The sequence below is a fragment of the Limulus polyphemus genome, unplaced genomic scaffold (genome assembly GCF_000517525.1).
Source record: "Limulus polyphemus unplaced genomic scaffold, Limulus_polyphemus-2.1.2 Scaffold2946, whole genome shotgun sequence".
NCBI classification, from domain to species: domain Eukaryota; kingdom Metazoa; phylum Arthropoda; class Merostomata; order Xiphosura; family Limulidae; genus Limulus; species Limulus polyphemus.
The window spans coordinates 22,913-49,274 of NW_013668556.1; the positions used below are offsets into that span (position 1 = coordinate 22,913).

Consider the following 26,362-nt stretch of genomic DNA (forward strand, 5'->3'; position numbering starts at 1 on the left):
AGTTTGATAAATTGTTTTTGTTTGTTTGTTTGTTCGGTCTTGGTTGTAGCGACGTTTTATTTTAGTCCATTGCATATTTACACTTGCTACGTTTATTACATCCGAATAAACTTTACTCACACTTAATTCTTTCAGCATTTCTTAATCTTACTGTTATCTTCATGGTATCGCGGGTGATCTTTTTTAAGTACAGAAAAACATAGAAATTGAATGAAGATGTATTGATTTAGTATCTAAAAAGCTAGAAATCGGGTTTCGATACCCATGATGGGCAGAGCACAGATAGCCCATTGTGTAGCTTTGTGCTTAATTTCAAACAAACAAACAAGTATCTAAAAATATATTTACACGTTTACTGTTTTGGAAATAAGTAGGAATATTTATTCAGTATTAGGTTAGCTTTATTTATTTATTTGTGTGTGTATTTAAGAAATGGTATGTAACACTTTAAGAAAAACTCTAGTCACATTGCCACAAAAATGATTCTCCTTGTTTTAAAATTGTTTCGCTTATTTGCAGCTTTTCTCATTTCGTGAATACACTGTACACAGTTCGTGTCAATAGTCTTTTTGTTATGCGTTGCAGACAGGATTCTGTCAATAGTTAACCCCATATTAACACACTACTAGGGCCTCGTGGTGCTAAGAGAGTAATGGTAAATAAAAGGTAGTGCTACCTGTATGTACGAAGTACGAATGTCGTGATAGTTCAAAATCTTCTATTTTTACTATAAAATATTAGAATTATCTTTGGTCTTAGTATTTTGTTTATTCAATTAAAAGGAACAGTTATGTTCTAGTATAATTTTAAGTACATATAAAAATCAAAATATGATGTGACGAAACTTCAATAATATAGTTTGACGTTGAATGTTTGAGAGACGCTCCGTTTTTTTTTGTTTTTTTTTGTTGTTGTTGATAATGTGAAATGAAATTGTTCGTGATATGGTATGGATAGTTACTTGCGTTTCATTCACAAAGCAATGACATAGTTTGAGGTAGACGTATAACGTCGATGTTGATCATTTATCACTTTTAGTGTACCTGTGCAGGGTCACTATATTTAAAAACAAAAACAACCAACGTCAACTGAAATTGAATCCAAGTTTGAAGTTGTGCTTTAGTTAAGAAGCCATACGGTAATAGTCACTAATACACAGGATTAGAAGACAAGTTCTTTGAAGTAGTTCTAGTACAGAAATGATATTGTGATAATAAATACGATGTATAAATTGGTGAAAGTGCTAGAACTTTGATATATATTATCAATAGAGTAGAAAGTCACAAGTGCCTTGATTGTAAATTGTATAACTACAAGTCAACATTAACTGGAATCATCAAGTTCTCTCGTATAAACAATATATAGTGTATAAAATTGAAGCACTATTCAGATTAATATGTTTGGGAATCTGTTTGAAGAGGAAAACAGACACTTTACAAAGGGAGACTCAAAAGTAGCCTGCTTGGGTATATTAAAACCAGTGCCACCTCGTCCTCCTTGTGGATTGTGTGGAATTGAAAACCAAGGAGCTACTTGTTATTTGAATTCTTTACTTCAGACTCTCTTATTTACACCAGAGTTTCGAGGTATATATTTGTGTGAATTTTGTTGATTTATTTTTAAGTATGGAATATAAGGGTTCATTTATTTATATCAATCAAGTTATTGCTAATTAATGTTAAAACAATATTGAACCATATTATTGGAGTATGTAGAAGGGTCACCAGAAATGTAGAAGCATTCCTGGTTTTAATAACTGGCTATGAAGTTAAAAGTGAACTCTTAATGTAAGTACTAGAGGTATCCCATATACTTTAAAAAAACTGTGAACTTATTTTCACTGAAAGAGAAGAGTACTAGAATTAGGAGTTGCAAATGAAAATTTTAAAGAAGAGTATCAATTATGAATTTTTTGAATGATTTGCCTTATGATGGTTTTAGTTTGAAGTCATTGAAATATGTACTATCCAACATACCCATTCAACACAAGGGGAAGACACAGGGTCCCAAGAGATTACATAGGGAGGGTCAGACCTGAAAACTGACTCCTCATTCCCTGGGAGGCCATAAGGGTACACATCAGGTTTGGAAACAGTTGGTCTATTGGTTGGCCAGTTTTAAGTGGACACAAACACATATATGCACAGACTTTTGTCAAGTAATTGGTCAGATTAAAGGTTTTTTTTCCAGTTGAACTTTGGATACTCAGTTGCTAAAACATAAACTTAAAACTACTAGTGTGTGTTGAATGTCTCTTGTTGAAATCCTGGCCAAAATAGATTTCTTGGCATCCCGAGCAATTCTTGGAACTGAGAGAAGCTAAGACTTTTAGAAAGTCTGTTATTCAAACCAAAAAAGTACATAGATGGAGATGTCATATGGAATTTTAAGTGGATAGTTAAATACACAACTAGGGCAGGAATATTTCCCAGTTTGCTAGTTGAACTAAAAACATGGGAAAGTCTGATTCTGTAGGTTTTTTTTTTATTCAAAAGGAACTGCTTAATTTTTGATAGTGAATAGACAAGAACATGAAATATAATATATTGAGAAGTGTATAGCATAGGAGTTGGGTTCTTAAAGGATGCTGATTTAAGGGTTATTGTGGAAGATTATGAGATAGCTAAGATTTTTAATGGATTCCTTCTGTATTTATCAGAGAAGATATTAGGAGTATTCTTCCTAATACTGAACATTTTGTGAGAAGTATTGGAATAGGCCTAAACATGTAGACATTAATCCCTTAATGGTAAGTAGAAATATTGAGATGTTAAAGGTAGATAAAGCATTAGGGCCAGAAAAAGCTTTCCACAGGATTATGAAGATCAAAAATCAGATACACAAATCTTACTCTCATTTTCAGTAGGTCAGTATAGAGTGGGCAGGAACTTGAGGATTGAAGAAGTGCTAACTATTTCTATTTCCTAAAGGGTACAATAATAGTTACTCTGGAAATTATAGACCAGTTAGTCCTACTACTGTATAAGAAAATTCTAGAAAGGTTTACAAGATCATTTATTGAAATATGACACCATGAATTTACCACAGGAAAATCTCTTCTTACTAATCTGTTTTTTGTTTTGTTTTTTGAGGATGTTATTTGTTACCTGTACAAAGGAAAGGGTGTGTATAGACTTACTATACATAGGTTTTCAAAAAGCTTTTGATAAGATGTCACAAAAGAATAGCTAAGAAAAATTGAACCAGTAGGGGTTAAGGAAAGACTAGTGGATTAAACTATAGGATGGATGAATAAAGAAGGCAAAGGTTATTTATTTATTATTAATGGAGTAAGTTAAACTTGACCCTTGTTAATTGTGGAGTATCTGAAGGGTCAGTGCTTGGGATTTTGCTCTTATTTAACTTAATGATATTGATAGGAGCATAATTAATAAATTATTATAGTTTGCTGATGGCATTAAATACGTGAGTATTTATAGCTGTATTAAGGATGTTGAGGTACTACAAAATGACTGACAAATTGGAAATAACCTTTTAACTATAGTAAATGCAAGGTAATACATTTGTGTTACCATAATTTCAATGAAACATTTAGTATAGATGAAAACTAACTCAAAATAACCTTTTAACTATAGTAACTGGAAGGTAATACATTTGTGTTACCATAATTTCAATAAAACGTTTAATATAGATGAAAACTAACTCAAAAGTGTTACTAAAAGAAAAGGATCTTGCCATGACTGCTGTAGTGGTAGATAAGTCCTTGAAGCCGCCGAAGCAATGCTTTATTGCTTGTAGTAAAGTTTATAGAATTTAAGGGTGTATTTATAGATATATTGATTATAAATCAAAAGAGAGAAATTTCTCTATACAAATCTCTGCTTAGGTCTCACTTGGAATGCTGTGTATACTGTATGTCTCTTTATCTAAGGATATTGACATTGAAAAGGGTCCAGAAAGGGCTACTAGGATGATTCTAGCAATATAAAGTTTATCTTACAGGGATAGGATAAGGTCTTTTATTTTCTCCTAAGCAAAGATGGGTAAAAGGTGATCTTATTTAAGTTTACAATATTATCCAGTGGGATTGATAGGATAAAGGCCTGTGATTTGTTTTGTTTTATCTGGAAGATAGTGGGACAAGAGGAAACAATTTGTAAACAACATGCTAGGCTCCAGTTAAGAAAATTTTATTTTTCTAATAGGTTGATTCACTTCTAGAATGAGTTGCCATTAGCATTAGTGGAAGCCAGCACTTTACAGGAGTTTAAAGATGGGAATCAATGGTTTCAAAAAACGTAATGGGTGGGTTTAAATTTTTAATTTTACAAAGAGTGAGTACTGAGTATGCAAGGACACCCTTGAGGGACAAATTGTCCTTTATTGTCTGCATGTTATGTTGTTACTAAAAACTTTGATATGGCCTTATTTATGTTGTCTTTATGTTGATATTATTAATGGAATGTTTAACATTGTTAGAGATTTGGATAAGCTGCCAGTGAGATGTTTGTTAAAGAGGAGGATGTTAAAGTTGGAAATGGGAACTGATTTTCCTTGTTTTAGTGCTCTAATTAAGATAAATTAATTAAGATCTGCATAAATTAGTGTGGAAACTTTTATAACATACTGCATTTCGTATTTCTAACTATTCTGAAATTTATTTGTGCATGTAAAATGAAAATTTTAGCAAAAAAGTGTGTATTTGAAAAGTTTTTAGTTGTAATAAGAAATGTTTTAATTAATGGAATTTCAGCATCAAATAATGCTCTGAAAGCCATGTTACCAACCAGATGATGATTGTGTTGCAATACCAAAAAGTTACTTGATAGTGTATAGTGAGTAACTGGTATATTATCCAGTTTGATTAACTATGAAGTTAGTGTCAAATTGATTTTAAATATTTTCTTCAAAAATTATTTAATGGCTTCCAAAATGGGTAATTTCACATATATGAGCCTAAGTTATAAAAAACCTTTCATTATTGATTTGTTTAAAAATCTACACATGAAAAACCAACAAATGCTAAAAATTTTGTAAGTTAACAAGAAATTTAGTCTTAGATAAAACAAACAATAAATGATGATCATGTCAATGACACAAAATGGTTACTTACCTCAAAATTCATTTTAATTTTATTTTCTTAAAACAATGCAATGTGAAATCTGAAGCCAGAAGTCTTATGTACATGGGATTGAAAAATACATAGTTAATTTTATGCAGTTATACCATATGACTTTTTTAAAACAACCTGTTTACTAAACTTGATTAAGGTTTTAGGAGCTTGACTGTAAAGAAATTTCAAAAAACAATTTCTAAACAACTTCAACAAAATTAGAATTTAAGGAAAGTTTCTTCCCATCTTAAATCAACTTATCAAACAACGAATCCTTTGCCCTGTTACTGAAAGCACTTATCCGTGTTCCTTTCTTTCGTAATGGAATTTTGTGCATGAGCATCAAGAATGGTTCATTTGGGGACTGAATTTAACTACTTTGTAGCAAATGACTAAATGTATATTTAACTGAAATTAACTAGTAGTCAGCTTAAAAGGTTCCCTTTCTTGTATCTGTGGTAAATTAGGTACTAAGCATATTATTAAGGTATGAGGAAATACACCTTTTAAACTATATATATATATATATATATATACATATACAGCTGATTGCTTGGGAAAAATTAAGGTATTGTTTAGATATTTATTGGAGTTATTTAAAAACTAAACATCTGAAATGTATTGATAATAGAAAGTTTTTATCTGCATTGTTAATTATGGATTTTATTAATAGTACTATTAGTCAATATGGTAATTAGCTTCTAATAAAATTAACAAGAATTGTGTGTATTTTTTCCAGAAGGACTTTTTCAGGTTGATGAAGATGAATTAGGAAACCTGGACAGTCATAAACAAGGAAATTGTAAAGCACGAATTATTCCTCTTCAGCTTCAAAGGCTGTTTTCTCGCCTTTTACTAAGCAATAGTTTAGTAACATCAACAACTGAACTGACAGATAGTTTTGGATGGGCTAAAAATGAGGTTAGTTAACACTGAAGAATTGGAAGGACCAGAAACTCAAAAATTTTTATTTATTAGTCTTTTACAGTTGAGTTTAAATCTTTCTTGGCCTAAACCATTTACATTGATACATATTTCATAAGCCATGAAGAAGGAACATTTGAAGGAAAACCATAAAATATAAAAACATTTTTGAGGTTCAGATCATTTGCTAAATATTCCTTCACTTAGAACTCAAAACTGTCCAAGTTTATAAAATCGCAATTATTGTGCATCATTCATATAATAATACTGTGAACACAGAAGTAAAAATAATTCTGTGGAACACATATGTGCATGTGGTGTTTTAGTATTGTATTACCTGAAACTTTACTGTGGATTCAGTAATATAAAGAATAGTAAAATAAGTAGCAGAGTATCATTCCTTGTCAGAAGAATACAAACTTATTCTTTTTGAATGATTCATTTGATCAAAATTACTATGAAATTGGACTGATTGGTTGAGGAAAGTTTTATGGGATGTGCCACTTGCATTCTTATGCAGATTCAATAGTATGTCTTGGGAGTTTCTTTTAATTGTACACAGGTTTTGGCTCTATTATCTTTGGAATCCAGGATAATCACAAATCTCTGCATCATTGATGAGTGTTTGAATACCTATAATGTCTTTCAGATATTTACATATGTACACAAAATGATTTAATTGTCAACAATAGCTTATTCATTCTTCATTCTAAAACACGATCTAATTTTTCACAGTTGTTGATATTCATTAACAAGATTAAAACCATTATTTAAATTAGAACCCTTTTTTTATCATCTAGATTATTCTTGCCATATCATTATGCTTTACCCTCCCCAATTTTACATTTACTATTATTGGTGTTTTTTTATGTTGGTTTTTGGTCTTGAAAAAGCCCCTTAGTGGGAAGTCTGAAGGCTTATAATGCTAAAAACTAGGATTAATACCTGTAGAGGGGGGCACAGCACAGATAGCTCACTTTGTAGCTTTTTGCTTAACAACAAACATTTTTAAAAATAGTGAGAAGTATTTGAAGCCTTATTTAAGTATCTTGAAGTCTCCTGTCCATGCCTCCAGGGAAACACCTAATTTCTTCACCTTTCACATTTGTATTCTTGGCCTGGTGGTTAGAGCACTCAGCTCTTGGGTTGTGATTTTAAATACTGTCCCTGAATGTGCTTGCCTGTTCAGCTGTTGGGGTGTTATAATGTGACAGTCAATCCCACTTTTCATTGACAAAAGAGTAGTCCGAGAGTTGGGGATGAGTGGTGTTGTCTAGCTGCCTTTTCTCTTGTCTTTCACTGCTTGAATGGCATTGTGGAAAATAATCAAGCAAACAGTACTCAACATATATATACAATATGTGCAGCAGGTGTGTGTTTAGGCTAGATTTCATTTTCCCTAAGCTACACATTTTAACTTATACTTTCACATTTTGGTTTCAGAGCCTTTTTGACATTTTTCTAATAAAAATAAGAATATTTCATGTTTTATATTTCACATATTCATACTAGATTAAATCATTAGAAACCAATATAAATTTTATATCCAGTTTTTTGAATCTGATATAAGAATCTTTATTCTTCCACATTTATTTTATGGCTAAAAACGATCTACAAGTTGGAGGATGAGAAAGATCGCAGTGTCTTTAAATCCTTTTTTGCTTTTGTGTCATGAAATATTCTTGCATTACTGACCTTGATTTGTAAAATTGAATAATATGGGGCAGATGGGGTATATACTTTCCAGTCTATGTGTATGTTTCATTGCCTACATTTTATGCGTAATGTAATGTGAGATAATAAAAAATATATAATGTAGTGATTATACATGTATATATATAGAGTTTTTCAAGACAGTATTATCATTTTTGTGTATATCAAATGATAGTCAAGTAACTATTGCATATATTCAGAAGGATAAAGTGCTTTACCAGAAGCTTTTTGATAAATTCTTGAGTTTCTTCCATAGTCACTGCTTTATTTCTACAGCTGTGTATCACTGTTTGGTCATAATAAACTTGAAAAACAAAACACTATCAACTATGTGTATTTTTTCATTTGTACAAGAGGTTTCCCTCCCTATTATCCCAGAGAAACTAAAGTAGGGAATGTTAGAGAAGCCCTAAAATTTATCCCAAATAAGTTTTGAACATTAAATATCTTTAAAGTGTGCTTTCGATGTTTGTATATCAAGATCAATGAAATAGATAACTGAGAGCAGTAGACCTAAAAATGTTGCGCAGTTGATATTTGAGTGCTACTAAAAGATTAAAGAGTATGATGTCAAAACTCGGTGAATTCTACTTTGAAATCATAAACAAAATGTTCAGCACAGGAAACTAAAAGGGGTTAAATGTTTTCATAGGCATTGACATTAAGTACTTGTTTGTTGTACACAAAGAATGATTTTGGTGGTCAGCTTAATTTTTTGTTTCAGGAACTTCAACAACATGATGTTCAAGAATTAAACAGGATCTTGTTTTGTGCAATAGAAAACTCATTATTTGGAACTTCAGGGAATCACTTGATCTCACAACTGTATCATGGATCAACTGTTAATCAGGTTTCTATTTACTTTTCATTGATTAATATTTATTAGAATAATTTAAAAGTATTTTGTTTGCTTAAAATAATTTTTCTAGCATAGATCCCACTGTATCAAAGACAGAAAGATTATTTTTCCAAAAACAATACTTCGTCTCTTCACACAGAATATTTTGATCCTTTGCGCATCTTCCTATAAGACTTCATGACACTAGGTTTGAGCTAACTCCCATATATGCTACTCTAGGTTTCTTAGTAAACATAACAGTTTGTGGGGCACTTGTATATTTTTAGACTGTTGTTCCAAATAAACCTTAGTCAAGTATTGTGTGCTTTTTTGTATTGTACACATAATATTTCTGGGATTTTGCATATGAGAACTTAGTATTTGAGTTATCTTTTCTCTTCCCTGTTCTTTGTCAGCATAATTTTAATAGGTTCTTTTAGTACAATTGTATGACTTAAATCCTTGATTGAGAATTTCAGTTGAAAATTTTGCAAAGTGAATTTGTAAGAAAATGATGTATTCTTTTAGAAAATACTCTTTGTTTTAGTATTGTTAGAGAGTGTTTTTGAATCCTAATGGTAAAAATATTTCCTAAACTTCAGGTTTCATAATTCTCATGATTAATCACCAGTTCTATATTTATGGTTTTACGATTGTCTTTTAGTATACTTTTAGTTACTTCTGAAGTTCCTTTTGTAATCTTTGTTTTTGGTGTTTGAATCATCTTCCTGTTTTGCTAAGGCTGCATTTGTTTTGTTTCTCAGTGAGTGTTTTTATATTGCTAAGGTCTTTTTCACTATTGCACAGTGTTTCTGCATCTGGAACTTGTTGCACTTTTTATAAAATCATTTGTTCATTTTGAAAATGAAGAATTGGATAGAAGTTTAAAATTCAGATGTCCTTTCACTACTGTAATGATAAGGTATTCTTATTACTTTTCAAATGCCTAGTTTTCATTGATCTTTCTTCTTTCTCCACTTACTTAATATTCTATACTAACCTGGTTTGCAAACTAAAACCTATAATAAGCTTTTATGTTGTTCATCACATGTATTAGGTCTTATCCAGGAAGAACGTTCAGCCACGTATTTCATGTACTCGAGCCTATACATCCAACTATATTTATTGTTTACATGGATAACGTTAATGGTTGTATGATAAAACAAACTGGGATTGTCAAAATTTCTGTAAGAAAGTTTTTAATGTTAGTAATCATTGAGTAAGTTTGTTATAGAACATATTTTGAACATTTAAAGCTGACTTGCGAGTCCTACAAATTTACAGATGAGCCATGGAACTTCAAAAGGTTTGAGTTGATCACATAATTCAGTTTGTATTTGTCATACATTTAAATGTTCTTGGTGGTGAATGATTGGACTTGCTGTTAAGCTATGGTATTGGAAATAGTCATCTGAATCACATGTTGGGAAGTTTTTTTGTTTTTTTAAATGCTCAAATAATGTTTATGTGTTGTAAATTTCTCATATAATTATCAATAGAATTGATTAAACTTTGTAGAAATATTTGTTATATATTGGTGTTTAAATTTACATCAAAGCCAGGGAAGGCCAGATTTACTTTTATATGAACTTTTATGTTGAAATTCTTTACATTTATGTAAATCTGGACTTTTGGCCACCATTAACAAAGCTGAACTTGTTTCCTTTTCTAACTGGAAGTTCTTTTTTTTTATTTTTCTGTTGTATAAGTGAGAATCAATAGGTGTAATTGGCATTTTTAATGTAATTTTTGGAGGTATTAAATTTCTTATCATTTTGTAAACAAAGTACATGTGAATACATGTTGGATATTAAGTTTCACAATTTCCCTCATTTCCCCAGAAATTGTATGTTGTGTTGTAAAACATTTGTAAAACCTTAAAAAGTTCATCATGCAGTGTTCGATTTTAAAAAGACTATAAACTGTGTTATGTTGAGGAAGCTTAATCAGTTAAATTTTATATGTCTGAATAATTTTGTAAAACATTAAAAGTCAATACATTATTGTTTTATGTTTTTTTAACTTAGAGTGTAAAATAGAATGACTTAAATACTTGTTAATGAAATTTTCATTCTAAAACTTGGTTGACTGTAGAATTATAAACACTGATAATTCAGCATACTACTTATTAACTATTTTCAAAAGATGTTAGGTCAAAGTTTGTAATAAAATAGCTCCATTAATTGGTGTTTATTTTTAACAAATCATTAACAGTTTAACATACACAAGTTCAGTGGTTCATGTACCACAGAGTATCTTGTTTAATGTTTATTATTTTCTTCGAGTACTTTTCCTTGTTTCTGTTGATCTCCAGCAACATTAAGATAATTAAAATAAAGAAACAGTTGAGATCAATATCACTGTTGAAATTATATGTAAAACTAACAGTAAGTCAGTTTAAGATGTTGATTTCCCCTCTTTTTTTTTAATTCCATAATTGATACAAAGCTGTGGAAGAAGTTTTCATCAGTGGGAAAACGTATACAATTTATGAGGTGCAAAATGTTTACTGTAGTATTGATTTGATAAAATGTCACTATTTTATGTTAATTATTTGTGAAGATGTACCATTGTGTTTATGCTGTATAATTTTTTTAATATTTTAGATAACTTGTCAGCTTTGTGGAAAAGTTAGTGAGAGAGAGGTGAGTTTATTGTTTGTGCAATCTTCAAGTTACTGCAATGTAATATATAACTTTACATTTTCATGTGTTATAACTCTAAATGTAAAAAGTTTACCAAAGTAAATTGAGTGAAGTCAATAATTTTCTATGCATAAAGGGTACCTCAGCAGTAATTGTTTGGATTAACTGTAATATTTGTGATTTATTTACCTATATTTTTTGTTTGACTTGTATACTATATTTTGTAAAAAGAAAGTCATGGACCACAACCATTACAATGCTTAAATAGTTCAGAATGTTTGTTTTCAAATTTCAAAAGCCAATCAATATTGATCCCATCAGTAATGCTAGGGTTAAAGATATTAATTTGTATGTATCTTGTATTATTCAGATATCCAAGTTTTGTAAAACTTCTTGTAAAAACCTTCCATAGTAGGATTTTTTACTATGCTTGTTTTCTTTAAAGTTTCCATAGGTGGTCAGAAGATGCTCTTAAATATGTGTTTGAAAATAAAATTATTCTTTTACTTTATCTAGAAATAAACTAAACTTACAGTTAACAGGAGGTATATTTAATTATATTTATGGTGGATATTTTAAAAGATTTTATTTTGCAACTTTATCAGTAAAATTACATTTGTAAACTTTTAATTACAGGAAGACTTTCTGGACTTGAATGTGATTGTTACAGGATACTCAAGTCTACAAGATAGCTTGAACAACACTTATCTTCATAGAGAACTAATGAAAGGAAAAAATCAGTATTATTGTAGCAGCTGTAACCAGTTAGTGGATGCTAAGAAGGTTTGTTCTTTTTTTGACCTGGTGTAAATTATGTTGAGAATTAACACTCCATCTTAGGGGTATAAAACGTTTTTTTTTATGTACTATTCACAGTCTAGTAGGCAAGAGAAATGTATTAATCTGTAGAGCTTTGCAATTACTTTGATTAATTTATATAACCGATTAACTGTGAGCATCAAATGCGTTAAGGCCCTGCATGGCCAGGTAGTAAGGGCGCTCAACTCGCAATCTGAGGGTCGCGGGTTCAAATTCCCATCCCGCCAAACATGCTCGTCCTTTCAGCCGTGGGGGCATTATAATGTGGCGGTCAATCCCACTATTCATTGGTAAAAGAGAAGCCCAAAAGTTGGCGGTGGGTGGTGAACACTAGCTGTCTTCCCTCTAGTCTTTCACTGCTAAATAGCACAGCTAGCACAGATAGCCCTCGTGTAGCTTTGCGCGAAATTCAAAACAAACAAGCAATTGTGTTAATTAGTGTCACATAAATATTAATGTTACAAAAATAATTGACTAATTGGAAATAGTGTTTCTGATTATTATTATTTTCCATTATTTCAACTATTCAAGTAATTGAAATATTGCCATTATTATTTTTGATTAATCCAAGGTGGTTTAGTTTAGTTGATTAGTGTCATAATTCATGAAGGTAATTAACTTATGAAGATTAATGTTTCTGATTATCATATTTTTCATTATTCCAACTATCCAAGTCTCATGTGAGAGTTATCTTGTGCATATGGGCTAAGTCCACTTGACCAACCTTGTAACCATTGTTTAAACATGAAACTATACATATACTATTACTCTGAATGTAGTTGTATCTTCATAAATTTGGTGAGCTTTTGATAAATAGTAATGGTCTATTGTACACAAAAAATCTTATTTTTCAATAAAGTACACTTACTAAGGATTTGTTTGTGAATTTATGAAGCTTTTACTGATTCAGTTTGAGTGAAAGGTGATTTTCATGCTTAGAACAAAAATGCTTCTTTTCATTTTAAAGTTTTCATATATCATTTGTATAACTTCTAGAATCTCCTAAATAAATACCAAAAATTTTTTTTAGTAAAATTTTATACTAATATCTTTTATTTTTTCTACCCAAACACTAACTGTAGTGAAATGAAAAGTTGAAAAATACAAAAAATAAATAAATTCTAGCATGGCAACAGATTGTAACAGACAGTTATAATTATATATCTTAACAGCCTCAGTTTCTAATCTTTTCACGTCTACTTTCATTTAATATTATGATTTTATTTTTCTTAGTCTCTCTCTCAGTGATATAATAAATATAAAATAATCAATAAAAATTTCAGCAAGAGAATTTAGGGTAAAAAATTTTATCAAATTATATCATGTAACCTCAAACCACGTGAACAAGTGATCACTAGAAATTTTTTTATCATTTAATTATTGTTATCTAACCTAATAAGTTTCTAATTTTTACATTTTAGTTAGTTTTGTTAAAAATGTATGGCAATAAATAAAAAACAATTATTTTTGAGATCTAATTGTACTCAAGAGTTTGATAAGACTACTTTGTAAGTGTTGAATCCAGACCTTTTCACCAGTGGAGGATGAAATGTGAAGCTGGGAGGAGGAATTAAAATTCAACAAAATGGAAAATACTGTACTTTAAAATACTTGACTCCAAAATTTACAATGATATATTTTATTATTATTGGTTATGATATTTAAATGTACTTTTTACAAATTTAAAAAAGAAAAATTACCAAAAATACATTCAGATGGTTCACTGTAGCTACTGTAGAGAAAATGAATGTGTCTCAGGTTTTTTTCAATATATAAGTCAACAACCCTTGACAACAAAATGTCTCAAAGTACATTAGACCCCTCAGTGCTAATCTACATGCAACTTTGTAGAATGTTTTGTCCCATCTGGTTTCTCAGCTTATTTAAAATATGGTTCATGCCATTGAAAGAACGCTCAGCTCCAACAGTCACACTAGCACCACCATCAGACATTCAGTTAATATTTTAAGATTTTTGTAACCGATATTTGCTTTCCACAAGTAATGCACAATGTTATAATCTTAATCTTCTTGCTCCCTTGAAAGAGTTTAAGTCAGTCAACATGACATCATCCAGTCCATCAAAGAAGCTACATTCTCTCTTCACATCATTATATGTCAAACTGCACATTGACTGGACAGTTTAGAAGGAAGCACGTACATTGATGAGGGAGACCACCTGATCATTGAATCAGTGCTGTATTTGTTCAATCATAGTATCAAAAAATTTTTTAACTTTTTTGAAAGTTTGATTTTCTGGGCTATTTTCAAGAATTGACCACACACCAAAAGCCTTTGTTTTGAGATCTACAACAACTATAGCAGTAGAGTTGCTGATATTAGATACTGCATATAAAGCCTCATCCAAAACTGCTGGGATAACAAGAAAACTAGATTTCTCCATTTCCAGCAAGATAGCTCCTGCTAATGATGCTAAAGCTGCACCACCTTTGTGTAGGTGCTGACAGGCCTTCATAATTGAGCACTAACAAGTTAAGATGTCATGAACAAATTTGTAATTACTGAGCCAGTGCACTTAGACTGATTCTGGAATTTTTAGTTCAGGTTATTCCAATGACCTCTGAACCTCATGCAACACATGTTCATGCTTCGATGACTTGTGGTATAGTGAATATATGTGTTTGAAGAATTATCCTCAGAGACACAATTTTATTTCTAGTGCTGGTTAAGGCTAAAGATAAAAGACGAGCCCTACAATGTGCCTAAGAAATTTCCTTTCCTGCTTTCTCTGAAAGTCGCTTAAGCACAGCACTTATTTTTCCTGAAAAATTGGTGGCACCACTGAAAGTGCAAGAAATTATTTTCTTATAACCCAGGTTCCTTTTCATCAACTCTGTCAAGTGAATTCATAATGGTTTTGGAGTCGTTACTTGTTGGATCAGTAATGATCAAGAATTTTTCTTTTACTTCACTGCAGTCAGTCATATGATAAATGAAAATTGACAATTGCTCACATTGTTGATATTGACAATTTGTTATCCATTATAGAGTAATATTTGTTATTCAATTCTGAGATGTCACAATTATCTAGAACTTTGGCAATGCATTTCAGCAGATCGCAAGCTGTAGCTTTGCTTACATATGTCGAACAGTTGCTCTGATTTTCCACCCATTGCTTCAGAGCATCGTCTTGTAGCATAAGAAGATGAAAAATTAAATGTTCATACTTTGTAGTTACTAAGAAGTAGATGCTTCTCACAAATGCAGCCATTGCTTCCCCATTGCAACTACATTCATGAGTCGATGTTGAGCAAGTATGAACCAATCTTTTAATACCCTCTTCACAAAACTTGTGCATTGCTTGAGCACGAGTATATTTCTTGGATTTAGAATGTTTGTCCAGTTTCCTGGTATTCCCAGTTGCTTTTTGAAAGTTATTAAATGAAGTTGTTTTGAAAACATCACCTGTTCTATGTAGTGCATCTAAATAATATTTCAAAAATTCTCAGCAGTGCTTGCAAAGTGCCCCTTCAAAAGGATGTACCAAAAACAGCCATTCATATTTCTCTTCACATTTCTTTTGGTATTTAACTGAAGCCCATAAAGAGGGTGAGGAAGTTGCAGCATCAGGGGTTGTCAAATCAACATCACTGGTATGGTTCCAAAACTTTAGTTTAACCCAAAGATTCAGCATCAGCACCACTACTTACTACCTGTAGTCTAGGTGTCTTTGTAACAAACTAAAGAATTGATTTGTGTGACTTACTTTGCCACAGAAAGGTTCAAATCACAACAATAAATAATGCACAAAACAACCAAATAACACAAACACTACTCTACAAATAGTTTCCACGTGGGCTTATGAAGCACGAAATGTTTTTCTAGAAACATCCACACGTCTAATAGTGTCTACACACTTTGAGAAATTTGAAGATTGTTCAGTAATAAATCTATGCTTAGCTTATACTATCTAACTCTAACAATGGATTCTTTAATACAAGTCTCTCCTTTTAATGATAGACATTGGCTAGCTGTCGAGGCCAAACTCATCTTTTTTCAAAAAGTCACCAGAATTTTGCGTTACTCTGTTTGTATAATTGTTGGATCGAGGTGTTCAATGAAGTAATAGTAAATCCTGACTCATGCATCATGAATTTCAGTTGGTTGTTATCATCTCTCTGTACAAAAATGAAAAATATTGTCTGTAAAAAAAAGAAAGGACAAAATAGTTAAAATATTTGGGGGGGGGGGTCCATAAGGGATAATTCCCCTCCCTTGTACACCATCTGAAATTAACACTGCTACTTTTTTCACACTGTTGGTTGTCCACCAAAAAATTCATGCTGCTTTTAGAAATGTATTTTAGAACTCAAAAAATACATCAAGCATTAAGATAAGTTGTCCCAAAACTACTACAATTTAATTGGCTTTCTATGTAAGCTACACATAGGTTAAAAAATTACATTAGGTGTTTGGAGCTGAACACCAATGATTGCACACACTGAATCTCAAACTATATTGCATACTTACAGCTGCCAAAACGAATTAACTATATAAGAAATCTCGTAAAGAAACATTCTTATAAACATGTCTAATAGTACTGTCAGAGAATAGTTGATATCTTAAAGGTAGATGGGGGGGGGGTGTCATGTGGGTTGAAATATAGTGATATTCCAGTAAGGCAAGAAGATAGGAGGTTCAAAGTTTATATTCAGGCTCATCAGTACCTATAGTATGTGTTTCTATTTATTTGGACACACTGAAACCCATATGAGGGAAGAGAGAGGGAATCCATAAATTAGAAGTGAGAGTGCAAACACATCATGTGACAGAGGTGAAGAATGAGAAATATATCCTCTTAAAATTCAGAATATGAAACTTGAATAGTATACCAATTTAAATTATAAACTACAGTTTAGTGCCAAATTTATAAGTAGTTTAATTAAATTTTGATTGCAACTCTGTAAAAAGGTCATGACGTGCACACTTTTACCCTTTCTTATGCATAGGGATAATAGATTAGCAGAGTTTAATCAATTAATGAGTCCAATGATTAATCAATTAGCAAATTCCACTAAATGAACTTAAATTCTACTAGCCCAATATTCTTTTTACCCTATAATAACTAAATTATTTTACATTGCAAATATGTATGTATCTATATACATTGCAATGACTTCTAAAGTACTACAAAACTACATATGTGATAGACTGGTAGTTCTGATGTAGTGGAAATATTATTTAATAAAAACTTTAAATTTCTTGGTAGGTCATCCAGTCTATTTATACATTGAACTCAAAACAACGGTACAGCAGGTGTACATTTCTGAATGGGCGACCCAAGTCATTTTGTCGAAACACAGTTGTTTCTTTTCAGTATAACTTTGAATTAGAAATAACTATTCTAGTCACAGAAGTTATTAATCACAAAGATTAGAAAGTGTTTTAAATATGAAACTTGATAATTGATGTTTTAATTCATTAGTTTGTAACTGAGCCACAAATATGAATATCTATATTGGGTTTTGCTCAGATTTTGATTGAAAGGTAATATAAATTAAAGTTAGTGTTATTTAGTTTTTTGTGATTATATAATTGAAATAATTTTACTTGGTAATTTTATAATATTGTATAACCAAGCAGCTTGTAAACTTCATTCCTGCTTTACCCCAGAAAAAAGTTTTGTTAAAGGGTAAAGCATTATTTTCTTAAAAGATAAGTGGGTAGAACATAATTTATATATGTGTTACTTTTAAATACAAAAAAACTAAACAAGTGTGCTAGGGGTTTAGACCTAGGTCAGATTATTTGTGTTTCACCTTTATAAGATAAATGATTATTCTAAACTGAATTTTCATAGGGTGCCAGGATACTCAAACTTCCACAGATCCTGAGTTTTTCCTTATTGAGATTCAATTATGACTTTTCAAAAGGAGAAAGAATAAAGGTATAAATTTGGTTTTATCTCATATTTTTGGTAATGTCTATGCAGAGCCATTAGGAGGTTTCCACAAACTCATTATAGATTTACATGTACATGGAAGTTAACATGTAAAAATAGATAACTTGTTATTTACATTGAAGTTCTTGATGTCAGCCTAATTATTTTACATATTTAACCCCATGTGTATTGAGTGAGTCCATTTTATCAACCCTGTTTCTGTGCAATATACAAAGCAATGCTTATTATGTATCTTCACAGAATTTGGTAAACTTTTAGTAAACATTAGAAGTATGTTGTACACAAAAAATCAAATTTTTCATGAAGTTTTTCTTAGATACCTTTATAACAATATACATAAAAAAAACAAGAAATTTAGTACTTATGTATAGATCTTGAACTTTCTGAATCAAAGATTTAATAAAAGATAACTAATTTTTGATAGGGTTCTTATTAGTATCTCAGTAATGTTTCAAAAATTCAATTTAGAAAACAAAATCATAACATGCACAAAGAACACGATGTCCTGTAACTATTTTATTTTAATTGGATTTCTAATTTAGCTATAAGTGTGTTAAAATTAATTATTTCCTTACCTGGTCGATTTGAACTTGGTGATAGCAACTTTGAATTTTGAGGATATAATTCAAAAACTGTCAACAGAATGAGCTGTTCTTACACATAAATCAGTAAATTGAAATCTTCTCTTTCTGCTGATTATAAGTAATGTAATATAGTAAATGTCAGAGAGAATTATTGACATTTTTTACAAGATAGTATGTGATAAGAGGGTATAATAAGTGACTTTCTGGTTTACATCTTGGTAAAGCAAGAAGATTGGATGCTGTAAAATTATTTTATATGTCACACCAATATGTATAAGTTTGTAATTTGTATTAAAACTCAGAAGCTCAAATAGTGGTGGAAAGAATATCTAAAATGGGCAGTTTGGAGCCAAGAAGTGTCATGTGATACACAGAAGTGGAGATTAAAAATTGTTTTTAAACATGTCCCTTTGAAATTAAGAAATTAAAACTTATCTTAAAATTTGAATTATATCAATGTTTTGATGCCAAGTGTATTGACGTAATCTAATTTTGTAAAAGTTTGTGACGTGCACTTTGATCTAGCTGTGTGCATAGGGTTAAACATTTTTCTCAATATGTAACTAAAAAGTAGTGGCATTTATGGGTTTTTTTTGTGATTAGAGCTGTTTAAATGTGTAAAATCAATGCTTAACATTTTGTATATTATCTACCAAGCTATGTTAAAGACCCATTTGTATGATAACAGAGAGTTCTTGAAGGTGATGGTTTAGCAGTGTTCGATTAATGAAGTATTATGTAACAAGGTTTCCTATCAGAAATCTACCTAGAAATGAAGTAACCTTAAAGTTATGGCAAAATCGATGCAAAAGCTGAGAAAACAATAATAAGCATTACTTTATACACTAATGTTACACTTTATTATCCACACTTGAAACTAGTAATTATAAAGTTAAAGGTGCTTACAAAGTAATTTAAATACATTCTCACTAACCTTCCTGTCACATATAGATTGTAACATAGAAAATGTTTTTTCTCTTTTTGCAAATTAGTTTTTGCCAGGCATTTTACATGTGATCTAAAAGAAACCAGATGTAATATCAAGAATTGAAATTTTTTTTTTTAAAGTTTATGATTTACTGATTTTTCAGTATTACAATTTTATTGATGTGTGAATTGATGACATTTTTATTTTAATGTTTTTCAGTTGACTTTTTTAATTGTCTTTATTAGGAAACAGGAACATTTTCATTTCCTTTAGAAATTGACATGGCACCTTATTGTGAAAAGGTTTGTTTATATTTTAGTTATACTCAATTGAGAATTATTTTCTGTTTTTAATATTGTTATCATTGATCTAATATTCATGCATAATAAGTTTATAACATACTATATTTCACCTGTATTAATATATGTTGTACAAGCTTTCAGGTAATTTTGTGTAACAATCCTCAAGTGTTTAAAAAGTATACTAGTTCTGTTGAGAGATTGAATAAGCAATCTAAAGGTAAAGAAAAATGTGAAGAAGTTTAATTATTTTCAATAATATTGTGGAACTAGAAGTAATATGTCATGTAGTTCTTTTTTGTTCTGAAAACGTTTTTTGCAGGAACAGCATAATAATGGATCTAGAAAACATGTTCTAAAAGAATTACACAACTGAAAAACAAGCTAAGCTTTGGAAAGAAAAGATTGAATTTATTAAAATAAATCCACAATTATTTTAAATACATAAAAATGCAAAGATTTTTTTAAACAGAACTGATTCCAAGAGGTCTGAGTGTTTTTTTTTTTCTTCCTCTTCCCCCATCATCATGAAGATTGATATGTGTTAAATTTAATTGTATAATTGGAGTCGTATGCTTTCATGTAATACCAAGTGTCAGACAAGGTGTTAAAAACTAGTTTTAAAATTTTGTACACATTTCAGAATTTAAAACAATAACATTGTGCAATTCCATGTATTTCACAGTATGGGGCCAAGTACAGACTAGTGAGTAGCATGTTAGACTGTGAATCTGAAGCTCCATGTTTCGTGCCCTGTTACTGTAAAAAAGAAAAGTAAAAAAATTTGCTCCACCTGGTGGGGTTTAGGGTGCATTATAAGAGATGATCAAATCCCACTGTTCAATTAGCGTAGCCCACGAGTTAGTGTTGATTAACTGCTTTCTGTCTATTCTATCACTTCAAGATTAGGAATGGCTAGTGCAGGTAACCATTAAGTGGTTTTGTTCTCAAATTCAACAAAACAAACAAAGTCCACAGTATATCTTTTAGTTTAGCCCATACAAAATTTAGTATTGTGTTCTTACTAAGCTGTCACTAATCTACTATGGAAAGAACTTGCTTTTATTACTCTAAGTTTAATTTAGTGTTTATGTATTACAAAGTGATAACGTGTTAATATTTTTTTTAATTTTAATTATGATTATTCCTTTTTAGGTATCTTGTTAATCATTAAACATTACAGTCTCAAGATGCAGGAGTATCAATCAAAAATTAAAACTTACTATAGTTTGATCATTTTTTGCTATCATGGGTCTGAGAGTGGCATATTTGTTTGTTAACTTACACCAATTCTCTAACATGTGGATTTGTAAAAGATGTTGCTTTTCAACTCAGTAGAACCTTTTTTTTTACCCTAAGAAGACTAACAGTAGGGAAGTACTTAAAAGCTAATTTCAGTCATAAGTTTAACCCAGTTCATAGCATATTTGCCATCAGTATTCTCATAAACATTGGCATAAACTGTTAATAGCTTTAAAAACACTATTAACAATCAGTCTAATGAGCTTGTTCTTAGACTGTTTCATTGCATGTATGCATATTTTCATCAGTACATTGAAATGTAATCTTTAAACACGTACATGTATCCTTATGAATGCATTGCAAGAATTTAATAACTTTCTCACTATAAAGCAGGTTGTGTGTGTATCAACCACTTGAACACAGATCTCCGGTTGTGATAACTTTCAAACAACTTTTTTTGTATTATTGTTACTTGTATATAAGGCTTATAATATTGTATGAAAAAAAAAATTTACAGTTTTATGTATTTTTATTATATCATATAATTAAGCATTCTAGTGATGAAAGAAACCTAATATATTAATCCTATTTGAAATCAGTACAGTAGTTTTGTTTTTACTACATTGTTTTTTTTAGATTAAATATAACTATTAATGAAAGAGAGGGAAATTTTACAAGACAACGTGGAATTTAAATAATTTCTTCATGAAGGAATATTTTAGTTAAAACTTAAGTGATGAAAGTTTCTGCTGTAGATTTTGATGTATTTATTGATGAACTTATTGTTATTTAAAATCAAATTAAAGAAATTAATGTGTAGCTGGTTAACTTTGAATATTTAGTTTTTGCTAAAATAGCTCTTAAGATCAACAAGATTTTGTATATATTTCAATGAAAGCATGTGTGTATTAACAGTGCAGAATTTTACATTAAATTGGAATTATTCTAGCTTTGAATTTTCTATGGAATACATATCTGTCTCTCTTGAGACTTCAGTACAGAGATTGATATATCCTCCTCTGTAAACTCGTGGCAGATACAGTTCATAGCATCTTTACCGTCAGTATTATCAAATTGGCATAAACTAACTTTAAGATAAGATTACTTTAATTTTTCATTATTTTTTAATATATAAAGAAGAGTAATCTTCAGAATATTTTAATTAAAGTAAGACCCATTCATAATACCCTAAATTTTTGTAATCTATCTATTTTTTTTTTGTTAATTTAGAGTCGGAAGACTGATGATAATGCATCTACACACTATGAACTTTTTTCAGTTTTAATACACAGGTAAAAATTGTTTTTTAAAGTGATTGTGTTACATTTGTATTTATTGATAACATAAAATATGTGTTTCTTTCAGAAGTTTTTCTTTACGTCATATATAACATATTTATTGAATAGGAATCACAAAATAATGATACAATGGAAAAGGCCTAAACAAATGTGTGGTTACTGTTTCCTGACACGTAAAATAGGTTGGTAGGTAGGAATTTATTTCATTTGGATATTTCCAAATTAAAGTGTAAAGCTATTTTTTGTCTTGTAAGAGAACAAAATTACTGAAAAAAGTTAGGGTAGGTAGAAAGGTAATAAAAATTAGGGAAGGTCAAGAAGAAAAACTATATATTATATTTTTTAGGCCTAACTATTGAATTTTGTGCTGGATATTTAATTTGTAATTGTTGTTTAATAAATTGTTAGATCCTCTTTCATTCTTTGAGAAAGCCTGATAGCTAAGAAATCAAGATATTTATACATTTTTTTGTTTTCAAGTGTAAACATAAATGATACATTGAAATTATTAGTTATAAAGAACTTGCAAACCTTTGTGTTTAATATGTGGTTTTGAGTACTTAAAAAATCATAAGTTTACTGGTTAGGCTTTAAGACAGTATGGAACAATATAATATATCAGTATACCACACTCAGTGTAATAACTGTCAGTCAACTTATATAATAGAAACAGGCAGAACTGTAGAAACTTTTATTTTTTGAACATGCAAAAAAATTTCAACTATAATGTCAACTTGCAAGACATTAAGAGAAAAATTAAGGAAGTAATATTAAATAAATAATTCTATTCAATAATAAATGTATCTCCATCCAGGTGAGATTTTATGTGATGTCATTAAATTCATTTTCATCTACCAATTTCTAGCTATCTTCTGTGTTATATACATATTTCTTGAGTTTCTCTCATATCATCTAATTCTGAAAATGTTTATCAATAAAAATTGAAAGAGAAAAAGCCAAAATGAAACTAATCAAGTATACTATAAAATTCGCTTTTGTGTATCCGTGTTTTGACTGTATACTTGATCAATTTTCTGTTTTTTAGAAATGTTTGAAGCAAAAAAAACACAAAGTTTTGTATTTGAAAACTGAACTTTTTAGTTTTTATAATGTATTTTTCCTAGACAGCTAGCATTTTAAATTAGCATCTACACTAAGTTCTACACTACAATTAGCATCTACACTCAACTTCAATCCTATATAGTTGTGATTTCAGCATGTGTTTTGATCTTTGATATTTAATAATTTCAAAACACAATAATTGTATGTAGTTGTTATATTCAAATGTAAACTTCTGTTGTTCACAGTGGCAGCTCACATGGTGGTCATTACCATGCCTACATTCGTGATGTGGATTGTCTGGGAAAATGGATGCCTCCTGTAAGATTATCCAGTTATTATTACTGCTTTGAATTTATTACATGTCGCAGTGTTTCATTTGGTCATAACTAACTTGTGACCATATTTAGTAAGCGTAATATGAAATTGTAAATGAATACTATTTTAAGTTTTTTCTAACACTTGGAGAAAAATTTAGCTCAAACTCTTCAGAGTTTAAAATTTAGAAAATTAATTATTAAAATATTAGAGAGTAAAGCAGAAATTTTGTAAAATTTGAGAGTATGTGTTACCAAATTGCAGTAAATACGTGCACACACACATATACACACACATGCTATACTTGCTTTTCAGCAGCTTTACCCAATTGGTAGTTTAATACAGTGCTTGGTTTGTCATGGGTGAGGTTTTTTTCAAAAGGAGAGAAAAAATGTTAGGCTCTGATGTGTAATTTTTAGTGCCTTGGAGATATTCAAGACTACCTTGAAATTAATTAAAATCCTATTTTGTGAACAACCCTTCTTAAAGTTGTTTATTCCAAGATGTTTTCTCTTCATTTCTCATAAAATATATTCTGAAAAACTGTACCACATATAAAAGTTATTACATCCCTTGAAACCAGTGCTAATAAATTTCTATGATGTACTATTTTTTAAATTGTTCTTTATCATGAGCTCAAAATTTCTAAAGTTCTCTTGTGTGTGTGTGCATGTATGAAAGAACGTCTGCTAGTCATTATTACACACAAGAAAGATGTAAAACTAGATAGTGTGTAGTTTGATGATAAACTAGATCTTTATTGGTTTGTTTAGATAATTGTTTTTTACTGTTATTATTCAAGCGTGCCCATACCAAGAACTTTCAACTAATTTAAAACAAATTTTTGTATATGCAAAAAAGTTAATGAGAAATTGTATTTTTAACAGTCCTCTTTTGGTCCATCATTTTTATTTTATACTCCATTAACAGTTAGGGATTTTTACAGATTGTAAGAACATGTATAAGCAAATTTAAAGAAAATCTTGTGCAAAATAAATCACACAAAAATTGACATTTATAGATAAAAGGCATATTATGTAGATGTAAAACATACAGAAGATATTACTTAAAAGAATATATGCAAATTAAAGAGCATTTGATAAGTGCACGTGCACAGCATGCAATGGAGTTTAACTGCAGATGAATAACCAAAATATTTGCTTTATATTTTCTGACCTATTTAAAGTTTTAAATATCATCATTAAAAATAATTTTAGTTTATGAAGTTAGTTTAACTTAACAATGACTTTTGAAACTTGCTTACAGTGAGCTTATGAACCTAATTTTAGATTTAGTGTATGTGATAAAAACCAACTAATAATTTTTATTGCATTAGTAGTTAAACTTGCTTCAATTTCTAATTCTTTTACATAAACATTAATTTTGAATTTATAGATTTTTTTTTTATCATCAGCTTATTATATTTTGCATTTTAAGTTTTAATCTTCATTTTTTTTCCCCATTAAAATTTATTGTACATTTTAGTAACTCTTTATTTTTATTTCTGTGAAGCAAATTTTCATAAAATATGTTGCTATAAAAACATGATTATATTAAAATAAAAACAAAATGACATTTGCATTGGTAACAAGGAAGAAGAACCTATACAGTTATCCAGAAGAGGTAAACACACAGAAAACAAGTGGGATTTGGTGCAGTTTGAAAATCCAGTAGATTTGGTGAAGGGTCTTTTAATCCAGCAGTCTGACCGGTGTCTTCTTATAGATACCTTATGTTCTGTAAGTGTTCTTAGTGTTACAGTCTTTGAAAAGTATTGATGTGCTATAATACTAGGGCTTTACTATAGTGTATTTATTTTGATAAATTAAAAGTGAATTAGTCTACTTTTTGTTTTGACATTGAACAATGTTAATAAGAGTAATGTTTTAATTATTTTGTAAGGTTAAATACATGAATTATTTTTCTGTTCATCATTTGTTATGTAAACTGTAAGCTCGAATGATGCATTGTTGTTATTCTTGATTGTGAATACGTAATTCAAGTATAAAAATAACAATTAAATAGTTATTAAACTTAGCTTTGTTTTCAGATTGAACGTTGATGATTATATTGACATCAAAATATATAAGGTCCATGTAATTTAATTTTACTTGAATAAATTGTTACATTATCACAGTTGTTTATATTTGTCATACATAGTTTTTATTAAGGATAAGTTCACTAATCCAAAAAATTGAAATATGTTACATTTAACTGTTCTTCAACCACATTAACAACAAAGCTAAATTGTGGTACATGTTATGACTATATCTTATTCTATAAATATTGTTTATCATTTAGTTTTATTAACAGTATGTTATTATTTATTACTGTTTAGTTCAAATTGGTAGTAGACTTATTTAAATGAATCAAATTTTGTAGTATGCATGAGCTTCCCAATGTTGATTGGAGAGGGGGTGTAGATTTTGACTACATAATACTTAAGGTGATTCCAGAGGTATTCTTTGGGATTTAGATCAGGAATATTTGCTTTTTGGTCTATAAACATTTTTTGTTCAGCTTTATATCACAGTCATAACAATATGACATGAGGCATTATCCTGCAAAGTCTGGGAATACAATGTATCATCAAGCATTAACCCTGCACTTCAGAAGTACATTAAGATTTATATCTGGCCAGGTGGTTAGGGTGCTCAGCTTGCAATCTGAAGGTTGCAAGTTCGAATTGCCATCCCACC

At 29.9% G+C, this 26,362-nt stretch overlaps 1 protein-coding gene across 1 annotated transcript in view; it reads left to right on the forward strand.

The window, feature by feature from the left end:
* The first annotated feature begins 656 nt into the window (after positions 1 to 656).
* Positions 657 to 26,362, forward strand: part of LOC106468280 (ubiquitin carboxyl-terminal hydrolase 40-like) — a 53,463-nt gene continuing 27,757 nt past the window's right edge. The window contains exons 1-10 of the mRNA XM_022396615.1: positions 657 to 1,586; positions 5,814 to 5,995; positions 8,436 to 8,561; positions 11,156 to 11,194; positions 11,831 to 11,977; positions 17,834 to 17,920; positions 19,693 to 19,749; positions 22,219 to 22,280; positions 23,594 to 23,666; positions 25,256 to 25,402. Of these exons, the coding sequence (XP_022252323.1) occupies positions 1,397 to 1,586; positions 5,814 to 5,995; positions 8,436 to 8,561; positions 11,156 to 11,194; positions 11,831 to 11,977; positions 17,834 to 17,920; positions 19,693 to 19,749; positions 22,219 to 22,280; positions 23,594 to 23,666; positions 25,256 to 25,402 (1,110 nt within the window). The 5' untranslated portion in view covers positions 657 to 1,396. The remainder of the gene's footprint in view (positions 1,587 to 5,813; positions 5,996 to 8,435; positions 8,562 to 11,155; positions 11,195 to 11,830; positions 11,978 to 17,833; positions 17,921 to 19,692; positions 19,750 to 22,218; positions 22,281 to 23,593; positions 23,667 to 25,255; positions 25,403 to 26,362) is intronic.